The sequence below is a fragment of the Passer montanus genome, unplaced genomic scaffold (genome assembly GCF_014805655.1).
Source record: "Passer montanus isolate IOZ18808 unplaced genomic scaffold, ASM1480565v1 scaffold13, whole genome shotgun sequence".
Taxonomy (NCBI): domain Eukaryota; kingdom Metazoa; phylum Chordata; class Aves; order Passeriformes; family Passeridae; genus Passer; species Passer montanus.
Genome location: NW_024359832.1, coordinates 3203592 through 3217094, shown reverse-complemented (window position 1 = coordinate 3217094; position 13503 = coordinate 3203592). Strand labels below are relative to the sequence as shown.

At 34.6% G+C, this 13503-nt stretch overlaps 1 protein-coding gene across 13 annotated transcripts in view; it reads right to left on the bottom strand.

The window, feature by feature from the left end:
* Positions 1-13503, bottom strand: part of FRYL (FRY like transcription coactivator) — a 158986-nt gene that overhangs the window by 30895 nt on the left and 114588 nt on the right. For 10 of the 13 annotated variants that reach the window (XM_039699154.1, XM_039699155.1, XM_039699153.1 and 7 more), the window contains 11 exons: positions 11904-12054; positions 11461-11564; positions 10720-10905; positions 8826-9030; positions 7846-7967; positions 7185-7375; positions 6406-6500; positions 4812-5419; positions 4262-4359; positions 3052-3222; positions 1975-2115 (listed from right to left, as the gene is read on the bottom strand). In XM_039699154.1, coding sequence (XP_039555088.1) covers positions 1975-2115; positions 3052-3222; positions 4262-4359; positions 4812-5419; positions 6406-6500; positions 7185-7375; positions 7846-7967; positions 8826-9030; positions 10720-10905; positions 11461-11564; positions 11904-12054 — 2072 coding nt within the window. The remainder of the gene's footprint in view (positions 1-1974; positions 2116-3051; positions 3223-4261; positions 4360-4811; positions 5420-6405; positions 6501-7184; positions 7376-7845; positions 7968-8825; positions 9031-10719; positions 10906-11460; positions 11565-11903; positions 12055-13503) is intronic. The other 3 variants (XM_039699147.1, XM_039699159.1, XM_039699158.1) reach the window with 1 other exon arrangement.

Here is a 13503-nt window from a genome sequence, read left to right as displayed (position 1 = left end):
CAAAACCTCTGATCTATTACCCACGGCTGAAGGGGCTAGCACGGGTGGGAAACTTCAGACCCTCAAGTGCCAGGAAAGCAGTGGCCATCCCATGGTGTGTGGTCAGGTCCAGCCACAACCAGACCACAGTCCCTGTGCTTCCATCCCTGTAGTAACACCATGTTTTTTACCATTGTCTGAAGCATCTGCCCTTTGTGACCCAGGAGACAGAAATTGAGAGTATTTAACTATCACTTAACTGACAGTACTCAAACTAACAATTCACTTGACATCTTTGATTATTTTACAGTTATGGGGAGGGTAAATGGAATTTGAAACAAGCAAAACTATTCCTTGCTTGACATACATGAGGAAATACAAAAGATTTTAACAAAGAAGTGAAAACATTTACAAAGTTTTTAGTATCAAAAAAATGGAGTGCTTAAAAAATGCTATGGAAAAAGTGTGAGAATATAAGAGGCAGAGCCAGAGTTAAGTGGACTTTCCTTAATAAGATGATTAAGACAATGTATATAATTCAGTAGCTTTAATTACACACACTGTGAAAAGAATCAGAAGAAGAGATGTAAAATAAAAGCAGCTTTGTGCAAAGATTAAGATTTACACTCCCAGAAATGCAAGGATTCTACCTGAAACTTAAATTTTCCAATTTTTGAAATCAGCATGATATCTGCTTTTTATTTTTTTATCAGGAGGCCATGCTTGTCAAAATGTTATTTTATTGCATTAAAAAATAAACACCCCTTTCAATTCTCTAAGTAGTATATGCTTTACTCTTCTTTGCAGATAATGAGTCTTCAATAATTTCCTCAATTTCTGTGCATCATAAGCATAAAAAAGGAGTCTCAAACTGGAACTATCCTGTAGCAACTGAGATTTATTTACAGCCATCGTCATTGCAGAGGACTGAAAAGACCTCTGCAATGGTCTTAAATGGTTTTAAATTTTCTAGTAGAAAATTTAAACAAGACATGACAATTTATGATCTTTTCTTTTGTCATTTATAGCAACACATTTTATTTTATAAAAATATGTTAAGACTTCTCTGGAATGTTTTTTCACTGGAACCATCTTTTGATAGCTTACATCTAATTAAGATTACATTCCATGGAAGTGTGGGCTTGCATAGAAAGCTCAGAGACGGGTTAGAGGTGAAGGAAGAAGCCAGCAGGCCACAAAAACTATAGCTAGTGCTAATCATTTCATTTTGCCTAATGCACTCTGACAGGAGCACAATATCTAAAGTACATAGCCACCAATAACAAAGCATCCAGGGAACATGACTTTCCTGGTTAATTATGATTAAACCATTTGACTGAAATACATTTGGCAATAATGGAATTCAGAGAAAAAAGAAGAGAATGTTGTGCACTGAAATGGTTTTATGCTCCAGGCATTTGTATAAAATCTTTCAGTAAGACACTAGACTTTCTTCTGTGTAATAGATTTTCAGTAAATTTGTGTTTTCAGTACAAAGGCTTAAATTACCTTGGGCAAAACACTGTGGTTCATCTTTTGGGACTTTCTTTAATAAAAAATGTACGCAATTTTGTAAAGGTGCACCTTAAAGTTCCTCATGGATATATTACTGAGAGTGATTTAAATATTCATTTAACCGTAACATTTTCTTTTTAAAACTTACACACATAAATAAAACATTTGTCCAGCTTAGCAGTAAACATTTCCTTGTGTTTTAACAATTGAAGGATCATCTTCTCTAACTACATATGACAAGTTGCCCACATCTGTACACAGATACATTCACCCAGACAACGTGTTCCACCAGATCCAAACCACACTGGACAAATACAAAAGCATCTAGTGAATTAAGTACATAGGGAAGAAATTCCCATGGAATCTGACTACAAGCATCTTATTTATATCTGAAATAAATTCCCCCCAAAATTCAAATGCAATTGTGATACCATTTTGATAATGAGCAAACAGGCTTTCACAGCTCTTCAGATTACCTACCTGAACATATTTACCAATAACTTTTATGATTTCCAAATTAAACTGCTTCACTGGAGCTGTGGATAGGTCAATATGACTCAGAAGACTGTAAATGATCTGCAGCAAGGACTGTTGCATACTGGATAAGCCTTTCTCTAACAGCTAAAAAAAGGTTTTTAAAATAGAAAATTTAATTAGGGCCTTTAATGGTAGCAAAAAGTGAAAGGAAACATTAAAATAGAGCTAACTTCTATACACATTTATTTTTCCCTTTAAGAAACTTAAAAGTACCACTTGCTGTATTTCAAATTTCTGCTTTAGCACTAAAAACCAGTAATGCAACAGCACAATGGTTTTTGTCCTAATTCATTTTTTCCCCTGAATTTTGATATATTTTTAGCACAGATCGCAAGCCCCTAATAATAAAAATTTTTCACTAAATAGAAGTTCATACTAATTCAAAGTCTTAAAACTGTATGAAAAACAATTGCCTTAAAGAAGGTTGGTAAATTCTGTTTTACAAACAAAAAATGTACATATAAAGTCATTTGTAAGAATGAACAAATTTTTTTAAATGCCTCCATCAGTTTGAAGTAATACACTTCAAGGACAAGCTCTACAAGCTTTTCATACAAAGTACTTAACAGCTTTTCTGTATGAATGGCCAGCAGAATAATATACTGATTTCTCTAATTTAAATTATCTTTTTCTACATTATGCACTACTTACAAATGAACTTTGCAATTAATTTTTAAAGTTGTGATAAAGACATGTACCTGGCTAAAAAGGGTCTCTTAAAATTTGCATTAAGCTTATTTTACTAAAGGTAAGTGAATACTGATGCAGTACAGAATATAAACACCTACTGCCAAACATCACTCACAAAAGGAGACCTGTCATAAGAGGGATTATCATTTCAAGGTATTTATAAATTACTGCACTCCAAAATAGCAGCAGACATCCCGTTTCTACATCCTAGAACATTTTAGTAATTCCTGTTAGAGAAAATATGCTGAATTCCCCTTGATATTCAGAATCATGAGAAAACAGGAATTGGCAGTGAATTGTCAACATGAGATACTTCTAGTAAAAATTTACCTCTGCAAGATAAGTTATGAGGTTAAATGTGGCATCTGAGAAAGAGTCATGCAAGTATCTACACACTACATTAATCCAGTTAGAACAGTCTCTGGAGTAACTGTGTGTACTGTATAAACTCATCATATGAGCCAGATTGGCAAGAGTTGGTGACTTCTCCTCTGCACAAACCTGAAAAGCAAAACCATATTTAATTATATTAGATTTTTTTTTTAAATCCAAGCATTCATGAGTTATTATGCAGTTCTCCCAGATTTCACTCCAAGATTTCATTTCCAAGATTTCACTTCAGTTATTTTCTGGTAAGTGAAATCAAACCAAGCATGACCTACAGTTTCTGCTGAATTTTGGTACTGTGGCATCCATGTTCCAAGTTTATCTACTCATCATACATTTGGTATGATCAACCAATACCCCTCACTCAAGCAATACAAGTATTTAAGGGCAGCAGTGATTTCTGCACTTGCATCAGGCACATACTCGGGTCAGCCTGTGCACAGCTTCAGTGGTTTAGTGGTTCACATGTCACACGCAGCCTGAGCAGCCAGAGGTGTATGCCTGCATCTCCTGTGCCACACAGCTCTTTCCTGTTCCCCTTTCCACATTCTTCCTTAAAAGAAAGACTCTGTCAGGCCAGTGCAACACCATCCTGGCTAACAGCTGATGTGCATCACATACTGTTGTAACAGCCACCACAGTTCAGAAATATTTCAAGGTGTATAAGTAATAGAAAGAGCATACAGCCTTTTCTTCTCTACCAGTGAGAATCACTTTCTTCTCGTAAGAAAATTAGGAAGCATGCTTAAAATGTGATTAGGTTGACATTCAAAATTACAAGCAGAAAAATCAGACAACTAAGAAAAAGTAATTGATATAACTGGTAAGAAAATTTGTTATTGAAATCTAAGTTTTACAGAATAAGCTAAATGTGTTTTTTTACTGACAAACAACCTCAGAGGTTGATACAAGGTCCAGCTATATAAATTAGATTGGGCAATATCTTTAAAATATGACCTCATAGTTATGTGTGTATTACTATTAGAATCACATAGAAGTATTACATAAGGGACCCCAGAAATACAGAGACAATGCTATATATATATATATATATATATCTCCTCCTGGATACTTCTGCAAGTCAGAAATACAGAGACAATGCTATATATATATATATCCTCCTGGATACTTCTGCAAGCATCATGTTACATACCTTTGCTATCCTGTCAGCTGTTTCTTTACAAAACTGAGTTGGGTTATCAAAATGCTGTATCAGATGAGGAAGTAGGCACAAGATGTTTAGGGGAAATCCTAAACACATACACAAACAGAGTTATATGAGTCCTTAAGGTTTTTAATGACTTATTTCAATGTGAAGTTAGCTGGTATTTAAAGTTCTGACAGCATGACACATACTTTCACAAAGATATATAAATTATATATACACATACATTTATGATGCATGATGAAAATAAAATCATCACTGGACCAATTAATCAAAACTACCATGAAACGAAAAAAAATACACAGCTCCTGAAACTCACTGGCAAACAACAGTCAATGCATAAAGTTTACATGCAATCTTGCTTGTGAAATAATCATGGTCTGTAATGTATTCCCACTGTGTGGCAGTGTAATACAGACAACTGCAGAAAGCATTTTACAGGAGTGTATCTTTAAGGCAAATGCACAATTACTACTGATTTTGACTCTACTTAATTCGATGAAAAAATACATTTTTATCACATATTTACTAAAGGTACCTGCTAACTGAGAAGGATCCACCAAAGCATGCCGGGAAATTGTGATGAGTTTACTGAGGAGATGAACTGTCATTTCTTGTGTAGAGGCTGAAGTAAAGCCTTTCAAAAAAAGCTGCTGAAGGCCTGGAAAGTTATTCCATTTCAGTTTACTCTGCACCTCTTCTATCTTTTCCCGACTCTCTGATTTATCCAGAGGCATGTGAATAAGAAGCTTGTTGAGTAGCTTGAGAGCCAGAAGGTATTCATACTCATAATCTGACTCCAGCAACGAAGCTGCAATCCAAAATATGGTGGCCATCAAGTTGACAGGGTCAGTAGTGGGCTGCACATCATACATCCCTCCCTCTCTCAGGGAGGAAAGGCTTCTAGTCCTTGCCAAACTTCCACCATGATTTATCCTTCCATCCATGATATCCAGTGTGTTGCTCCGTCGCCGGTCGCCTCTCCGCTCGCTGATTAAATTCAGCCTCAAGGAATTACTCCTTGCATTGCTGTAGTATCCCAAACAACTGCCACTACTAATGGGACTTGTGCTTAGATTTATCTGTCCAGTGCTTTTCCTATTAGCTGCATACTTGTTTCCCATTACAGAATCATGGTATGTGGTTCTAAAATAAAAATCAGTATTACATATTGTTACATGCAAAATACTTTAATAAAAAAGAATTTAGAAAAAGGGAAAAAAGAAAGATGTTACACTGATCACATACACATGCAGTATACTCTGTTTCATCACCCTATGAGTATGTAAATACAGGATTTCTGTACCTTACAGCATAAAGACAGGATTGCAGCATCCTGTTATCTTTTCTACTGTATCTATTTGTTACAATCCCAGAATACCATAAAAATTACAGCAAAATTGGAAAAATTAGCCCATAGCATGTAAAAGATTATGTGTAAGTGACGATCTAGCATTCCAACTTATTTAAAGATGTGATAAAAGTAGGGATATGAATTAATTAATACAATTATTACCATGTATTTGTCTGAGGTATCTGACATAGAAAACTCAATACCTCCTATTCTGATACTTAAAAATTGAATATATTCCTAGAAATCTCAGCATTTTCAAAACCTTTGCAAGGAAATCAAATAAATACAGATGTCTGTACATTTAGGGATTTTTTTTCAGTTTGACAAAAAGTCATCAAGGTAACCACTCAAACTGTAATGAGACACACAAATGACTCAGACTGTTCAGTTACACTTTTTATATATGGACAACAAACTTGAGGCCTAAGACAGACCAACATTTGCAGAGCTTTTAAATTCAAGAAGTTTAAGAAGAACTGACAATATTCTAGAACTGAGCCATAAGAAACTCCTGGAACACCATTTTTACAAAATTCAATTGAACCCAAGAGGGTAAATCGTAAAGGCAATAAGATATCCTTTTCAGGAAATCTAGATTCTTACAAGTTTTGCTTGAGGCAGAATGATAAAAACATACCAGAGCAAGCAATTTTGCTATATGGATAGAATTATTCTGCAAAGATGACAAGAAATTATTTCATTACATTTATAATACAGATTTTTAATAATCCAAATGTATAAAAATACATAATGAAGATTGACTAATAAGAGAACTTACTGGGAAAGGGCAGAAAGCAGATCATAATGCTTCATGGTTTCAGCCAATGTATCAATGGCAGATTCTAAAGTCAAAAGCAGCTCTATGACAAAACCCTGGGGAAAGCCACAGGCCATTATAAATTATGCAATATGCACAAGGAAGATCACAGAAAATCTACTGAGCAGTAATATAAAAATATAAAATCAGTAGCAGTAACTAAATTATTTCATGCTTCAATTAGAACACAATCCTCATGAGACAGCTCAACTTAGCAGTTTAGCTTCAAGACAAGGAAAAACTTCAATTTACTTATAAGCATTTACTGAATTAATTCTAGTTTGCATTGTTTTTAAGGATGGATTGAAGGATGAAGTAATTCAGACTAATTCTGCAGTATTAAAAGATTAGATACACTCTTAAGATGTACAATGACACTAAGTTGAATGATTGTTAACACTTTATCAGGTAAAGTTCTTACAAAAGAAAAGAAAAATAAATAATTTCTTATATGGAGGATCTCCGTATTCTCTAACAATAAAAGAGGTGGTGTCTACAGGAAAGAGCTGTATCAAACTCTCTGAAAGAGCCTCCTGCTGTAGAAGAGAATATGAGCAACTTTTCCTCAGTTAATTAGGTAAAATTCAGGAAGTGTCATGATTAAAACTGTTTTATATTTGAAATACTTAAAAATAAGAAACAACTGAATAAAACAGTGCTTTTAAATTTTGCTAAGAATGCACACACATCATTTAGGCAGACTTAGCTTTCTAATAAAGTAGGAGCAAAATTTCAAATACCTGAGCTTCTTCTCCTGCATCTCCAACAGTTTCCACTAGTCTGGAGAGAACATCCGAAAGTGTAGATGGAGTGAGAGGCTGCTTCAGAGCCCTGAAAATCTGAAAGGACCTCCCAGCATAATGGCGAGAGGAGCACGAGAGCGCAGTTTGCAAAGCAACTTCACTGAGACGATGTTCCAATTGATATCCTCCTATTAAGGCAAATAAATATTCAAACAACACTGCTTTATAAAAAAACAAATCCACTTAAATTTTCTGAAGAGTAAACTGCCAGAGTCATTCCCAAATTTAAAATACTCTCACGTCGTCTACATTTTTCTCAAGAAGTATTAGTCTCAAAATCTTTACAGGAATATAAATATGTATTCCAAATGCTTAATGCTAGAGAGACTTGCAGACAATAAAACATTTATTATTAAAATATTAACTGTTCACAATAAATCAATAAGTTGTTTTAGCTCATTTCTAAAAGATTATATTGAAATCTGTCATAACAGAAACATGAACTGAAGTGAGCAATACACAAGAAAACTATTATTTAGAAGCAGTAAATTCTTAGAGTGATTTTATAGATAACTTATGCATTTACATGTGTTAAAAAGTATTTATTTATTTCGCCACCTCACATATTCAATTATGTATTGTCTGTTTGCTAACATACCTGAGCTAGACTGTTTAAATATAGATACCACATGCTTTAAAAACACAGTTAGCTGTTCAGCACTTTTTATATTAGGGTTCTTGGCTGAAACATCTTCATGATTCCAAAGTGGGCCTCTTTTCCTAAAAAATATAAAAACAGAGTAAACAGAATATAAAATGTAGCCTTTGTCCTTAATATTATTTAAATTACATTTAAACCATAAGGTTAATTGCAAAAGAATCTACACATACCACCTAAAAGAAACCATCTAGAAAAGCAGACATGAATCGGAAAGAATTTTGACAACTGACCAATATTTTACAATATACAAGAAGTCAAGACAAAGTGAAAAGCAGTGTACCAGTTCCAATTGAAATAAGTGGGTAAGAAGATGGAAGAGATGTTCTCTGATACAGCTGCAGTATAATAGATAGTTCTCTAAAAAGAACCAGTACAACTACCACCACTATGTACTTTCTAACTTCCTTTCCTCCCAATTCCTTTCCATTGACATGCCACACTATTATAAATCTGGCCTGAGGTAAAGAAAAAGTATCAAAGCACAGAGAAACAGGTAGGATTTCAGATTAACACCATCTTGAAACTTAATATAAACTACCATACAAAGTGCATGAATGTGGATGATTTTACCAATGCCCTGTGCAACAAATTCATCATTTTTGAATAGTCAGCTCTCTTCTACTAGGCAATCCCTAAACTGCACCCAAATCTTGCAGCTCTCTAATAATCTCAATGTATTCCTGCCCTTCAGAATAAAACATGGCAAAATAATTTTAAACAGACAGGACTTGAAAGGATGATCAAAATTCTCTGAAAATGTTGGAAAGTTAGAACTTTTCACATGTGTACCACATAAAAACATTTACTGGTAACAGAACAGAGACAGAATTAGATAGAGAACATGATGCTAAATAGTGAGAGGTTTGCCATTTTTCCACAAAATATGTGTCTTGACAAAGTAAAAACTGAAATCTTACCTTGAGGTAATAAATTCTATAAGAGTTTTCACTTTTTCATCCTGCTCTACTGAAATGTCAACCTCATTGAGGATTGTGGTGTGCAGTTGAGAAATGGCAGCACTTGTATTTCCTAAACTGATGCTAGAAGAGGTAGAACTTGAACTAAGCCCTGAGTCTGTCATTGGGGAGGGCTGGTAATCAGGTATAAAATCATGAACACCTGCTGAAATTGAAACAAGATGATTATGCACTTTTAAGTTGACAGTTAATATTAAATATATAAAAAGAAAAAATCGCCCTCTAAAAAGATCAATAACTTAGTAAATGTAATGTGAATACTTAAAAGAGAATAAATTAATGGATGCAATAATTTCATGAAATCAACAAATCTCATATATCCAAATTCTTCACATGACTTACATGAACTTTAACTGGGAACTGCTAGATCCTTTTAAAACTCCTGTATTATCCTTGATTTTGTACTAATAGTATCAGAGCTCATCAGCTGCTGAGGTATCTCAAGTTAATTTAAAAAATTATACAGACTATTTCTTACTAATGAGGAGACTTTTTTTTGTAAAACCCAGTCCCACTGTAACTGACAGTACTTGCAATTAGTGAATACTAAGTATTATCTGGTGAATGGGGTCTGAGCAGAGCCCCTGTGGCTGCACAAAGTTTCTCTGAAGTTAGCTTAATCTTGCAGCCAGAAGATTTTTCTCTTCCATATAAATAATCACATGACAATAAAATACAACTGCACTGACATTGCCCTTCTATTCATCTATAAAGGGCTGGGGGACAGTGAACTACCAAGGAAAACTGGGAGAGCCTTTTTCTGTACTACTTGTATTTAAATAAGCTTAAGACTCACTAAACCACCACAAATTTCCACTATAGAGCCACAGAGTTTGCACTGGGGTATTTGAGCTTAGCCAGCTCAAACAAAATTTAAAATTATCTTGTCCAACCCTGTGCTAGGTGTGCATACCTGTAAACACCTTATCCTAATCCCCAGCTGGAAATGTTTGATGCTGACCTTATTCTAGTTTCTGTCAAACATCTTTGTTTTATTGTGTCACGTTTAGACAGTTTTATCCAAGCCCTTAAAGATTAGGAAGGGAATGGTTTGTATATGTCACTGTGTAGATGCACCATTAAAGTTCTGCTGAACAGATCCCTATAAAATAATTCTTCCACTATACACAGTGGAATTTAATTCCTCATTACTACAAAAAAACAAGATCCTAAATCAGACAACTACTTTTCCTAAGTAATAAAACCACTGCTAATGTGAACAAAAGAGAACAATGGCAATATGCTGCCACCTACTGAAATAATATGAAATACTAAATTAAAAAAACCCCAAACCTATTTAAATAGAAACTGCAATACTGTCTCACCATCAAAATATTCCCTTCATAAAGAGATACACAGAAAAATAGAGTACACTCTATAATTACAATATCATAAAATTAAGGGGAATATTTAAAAATAGCATCTAAAAAAATATTCTGAGAGCCAACAAAGAATGCAATCACAGCTGACAAAACTTGGAAATTTTAACTTGCTACAAACAAGTAAGAGATGTATCTTCTATTTTTAAAGGCATAATGAAAACTGCTGTGATAAAGTTCCAAAACACAGAGTTCCCACTTTGGTTTCCACTACTATTCATCACACATATGTGCTCCCTACTTTGATGAATGAGCACCAAATGCCAATGAGAACTCTATTCATTTTGACTTAATTAAAATTCAAAGAAATTTTAATGCCAAGGCCTCAGGAAAATATTACAAGCAGCATAAACCTTAATAATGCCTGTAAGAAGAGATAACTTCCCATGTATCAAACTTCAGTTAAGTTCATAACGTCATTTTAACAGGTAACATGTAAAAAATCAAAAGCATACCTGTGAAAGTGTAATCTAAATGGGTAGTTTGCTTGACAGTAAGCACCCTGGACTCATTGAACTCTCTGTTTCTGAGCAGGACAGAAGCAACAGACTGGACATTACTGCCAGAGCCCATCACTATCAGTAGATGCAAAAGTAGTCGCTTGCAATGCTCATAGACTTCAGGGTGACCATGGTCAAAACCTAACACAAAAGGAAAACAACAAGGCTTTAAAATATTCAAAGGGCATGCTGAATTACATTATTTAAAAAATAGCAGTATGCAAATTGGTCTGTTATACTTTAACAAGTAACAGGGATAGAATTCTCTAAACAATATTTTTTCAGTGCTTCAATATAGAAACAACATCATATAGCTTAACAAACTGTATGTTCATCAGACTAAAACATATCTGATAATAATGCAAGGTTAAAGTACAAAGAAATTTTAAGTAAGAACTTCATTTGTGCTCTGTATGAAAATTATTATACTTAGAAACAGAAAGGAAAACAATGAATTTTACTGTGCCTTCTACAAGAGGTAAAAGTGACTCCTAAACAAAGTGTCTTAAAACAACTCCAAAAAATCTACATTATACTAATTAAGCTGAAAGACATTTAATTGAATTTTAAAAAATACTCTAAATATTATCAAATTAATGGGATTTCAATACAATGGCAAAAATTAATTTCAATATCAAAAAGAACCACTGAGAATTAATCAAGTTAATGTAAGTATTTCTGTAAGAAGTTAGTTACCTATAAAAATTGCATGAAGCAAAAGATGCAAGTATCCTCCCCATTCCACCTTTACACTGTGGTCAACTATCAAATCAGTCAAAAGAATCACTGCTATATTGCATCTAAAACAAAAAAAAAAATAGTATATTAGAAGAATGTAACAGGAACTTCACAAAGAGCTGCAAAGAGCTTCATATGCTTCTAACTTATATTCTTCAGTCTATAAATATTCACAAAGCTGTGTTATAAGGTAAAAGATGAAGGCTCATAATAAAAATAGAAACACTTTAATCCTCCAGATTAAAAGCTTGAGTAATCTTAAATTGCTAGACCTGCAAGTAAACCCACAGAAAACAAATGTATTATTGACTGCCCTTTAATCTGCCATCTTCAAATGACTGAATTTGTGCAACACAGATGAAAACATAATGAACTGCCACTGGCATTGCCAAAACAGCTACCTGTGAAGTGACATGCCCGGAGGAGAAGTTTCAGGCAAGTAATCCACCAGTGGTGACCAGCAACCTCCAGAAGGTGGGAAAGGGAGAGGCTCTCCTTGATTGTGCTCCATCACCTTCAACCGCCAGTTGGAATACAGAGGCATTGAATCACCTAACACAACAGAAAATCAAACCAGAAATATATTTACAATGCATATTTCTGTACGTTACAGCCTTCGAAGAAATATTTTTAAATTCTTGGAAAGTTGAGATCAGGGAGAGAGGAAGGGGAGCCAGCTGTAAGCAGTAGTAGTTGGACACAGTTTTTCAAAAGAAAAAAAGTGTTATTTCTTTTAATATAAGGATGATTCTACAGAAGTTACATAACAGAGTAAGATGTTTTTGAATAGGTTCATAAAATCTATGATAAAAGGCAAACTCATATGAAGTAATTTCCTTGAATTTCAAACCGCATGCCAGATAGGGAGTTAATTAAGGCTGGGTCCTAAGATTTAACTGAACTCATCTTGAAGAGTATTTCATTATAGGCTAAGGAAGTATTCATCAAGAGCACATCTTTATAGGCCTCAGAGCAAAACCCCACCAGTGCTATCTGCCAGAAAATGCTGGCCTGATCCATGGGTAACTTGGAAATTGCAACTTCTACAACAGCACAGCACAATCCCCTTGGTTGATAAAAGCTATTGCTTAGAAAATCAGTAAATTTGTCAAGAAAGCACAGAAAGACATTTAGGTTTTTATTTAGCAAGCTTCAAAAGTGCAAGAAAAACATCAGCTGTTTGGTATGAGAATACACTGTGTTAACACACCCAAAATACTTTTCTGGTTTAAAACTTGTTTTGGACTACAGAACTATCAGTCAAGACTAGAAACAAGGAAACAGCCTGAACAGTTCAAGGCTTCAGAGAATTCTGTTCACAAGTATAGCTGCAGAAGTTTCAGATGGCCACACGTGTATCAGCTCATTATCACCTTCTCCACTAGAAGTGACAAACTTCTTACTGATGGAACATGTGAAATATCATTTAGTTCAGGATACTCAGTGTTGGTATGACAAACAGCAAACAAATCCAAAACTGACTGCAGCTGTGATTCTGGATAATGCCTATCCATGCAGTAATAAACTGGCTAACCAGAAGTCATTAACCTGTTACTGACCCAAGTTTAGCAGATTCTGCCTTAATATGTCCAGCCCTTACAGCAATCTCTGTAGAGGACATTAGGTTTCACCTCCTTAACAGAGGAAGTAAGAACTACATATTCACTCTAATCTTCACAGTGTGCAAAGAATCAGTCATTGAAGAGTGCATCAGAAGATCCTAATGGACTCTTGTTGCTTCAATAGCATGGACAGCATAGGTTCCATACTGACATCTAAATGCAGAAGTTCACCTCCTGTTGTTCAGTCACACAAGAAAATTAGTGAAAATGCAGGGTTGCACTGTGTGCTGTAACATACCCAAACAACTTAACCGGTAGCAAAATCAATGGTCAACAGAAAATTGAATGAAACCTAAGGCTGTGGGACCACTATCATGACTGAAATATATCTGATTATCCCATGCAAGGTGAAGTACAAAGTTATATAAATTACAAACAA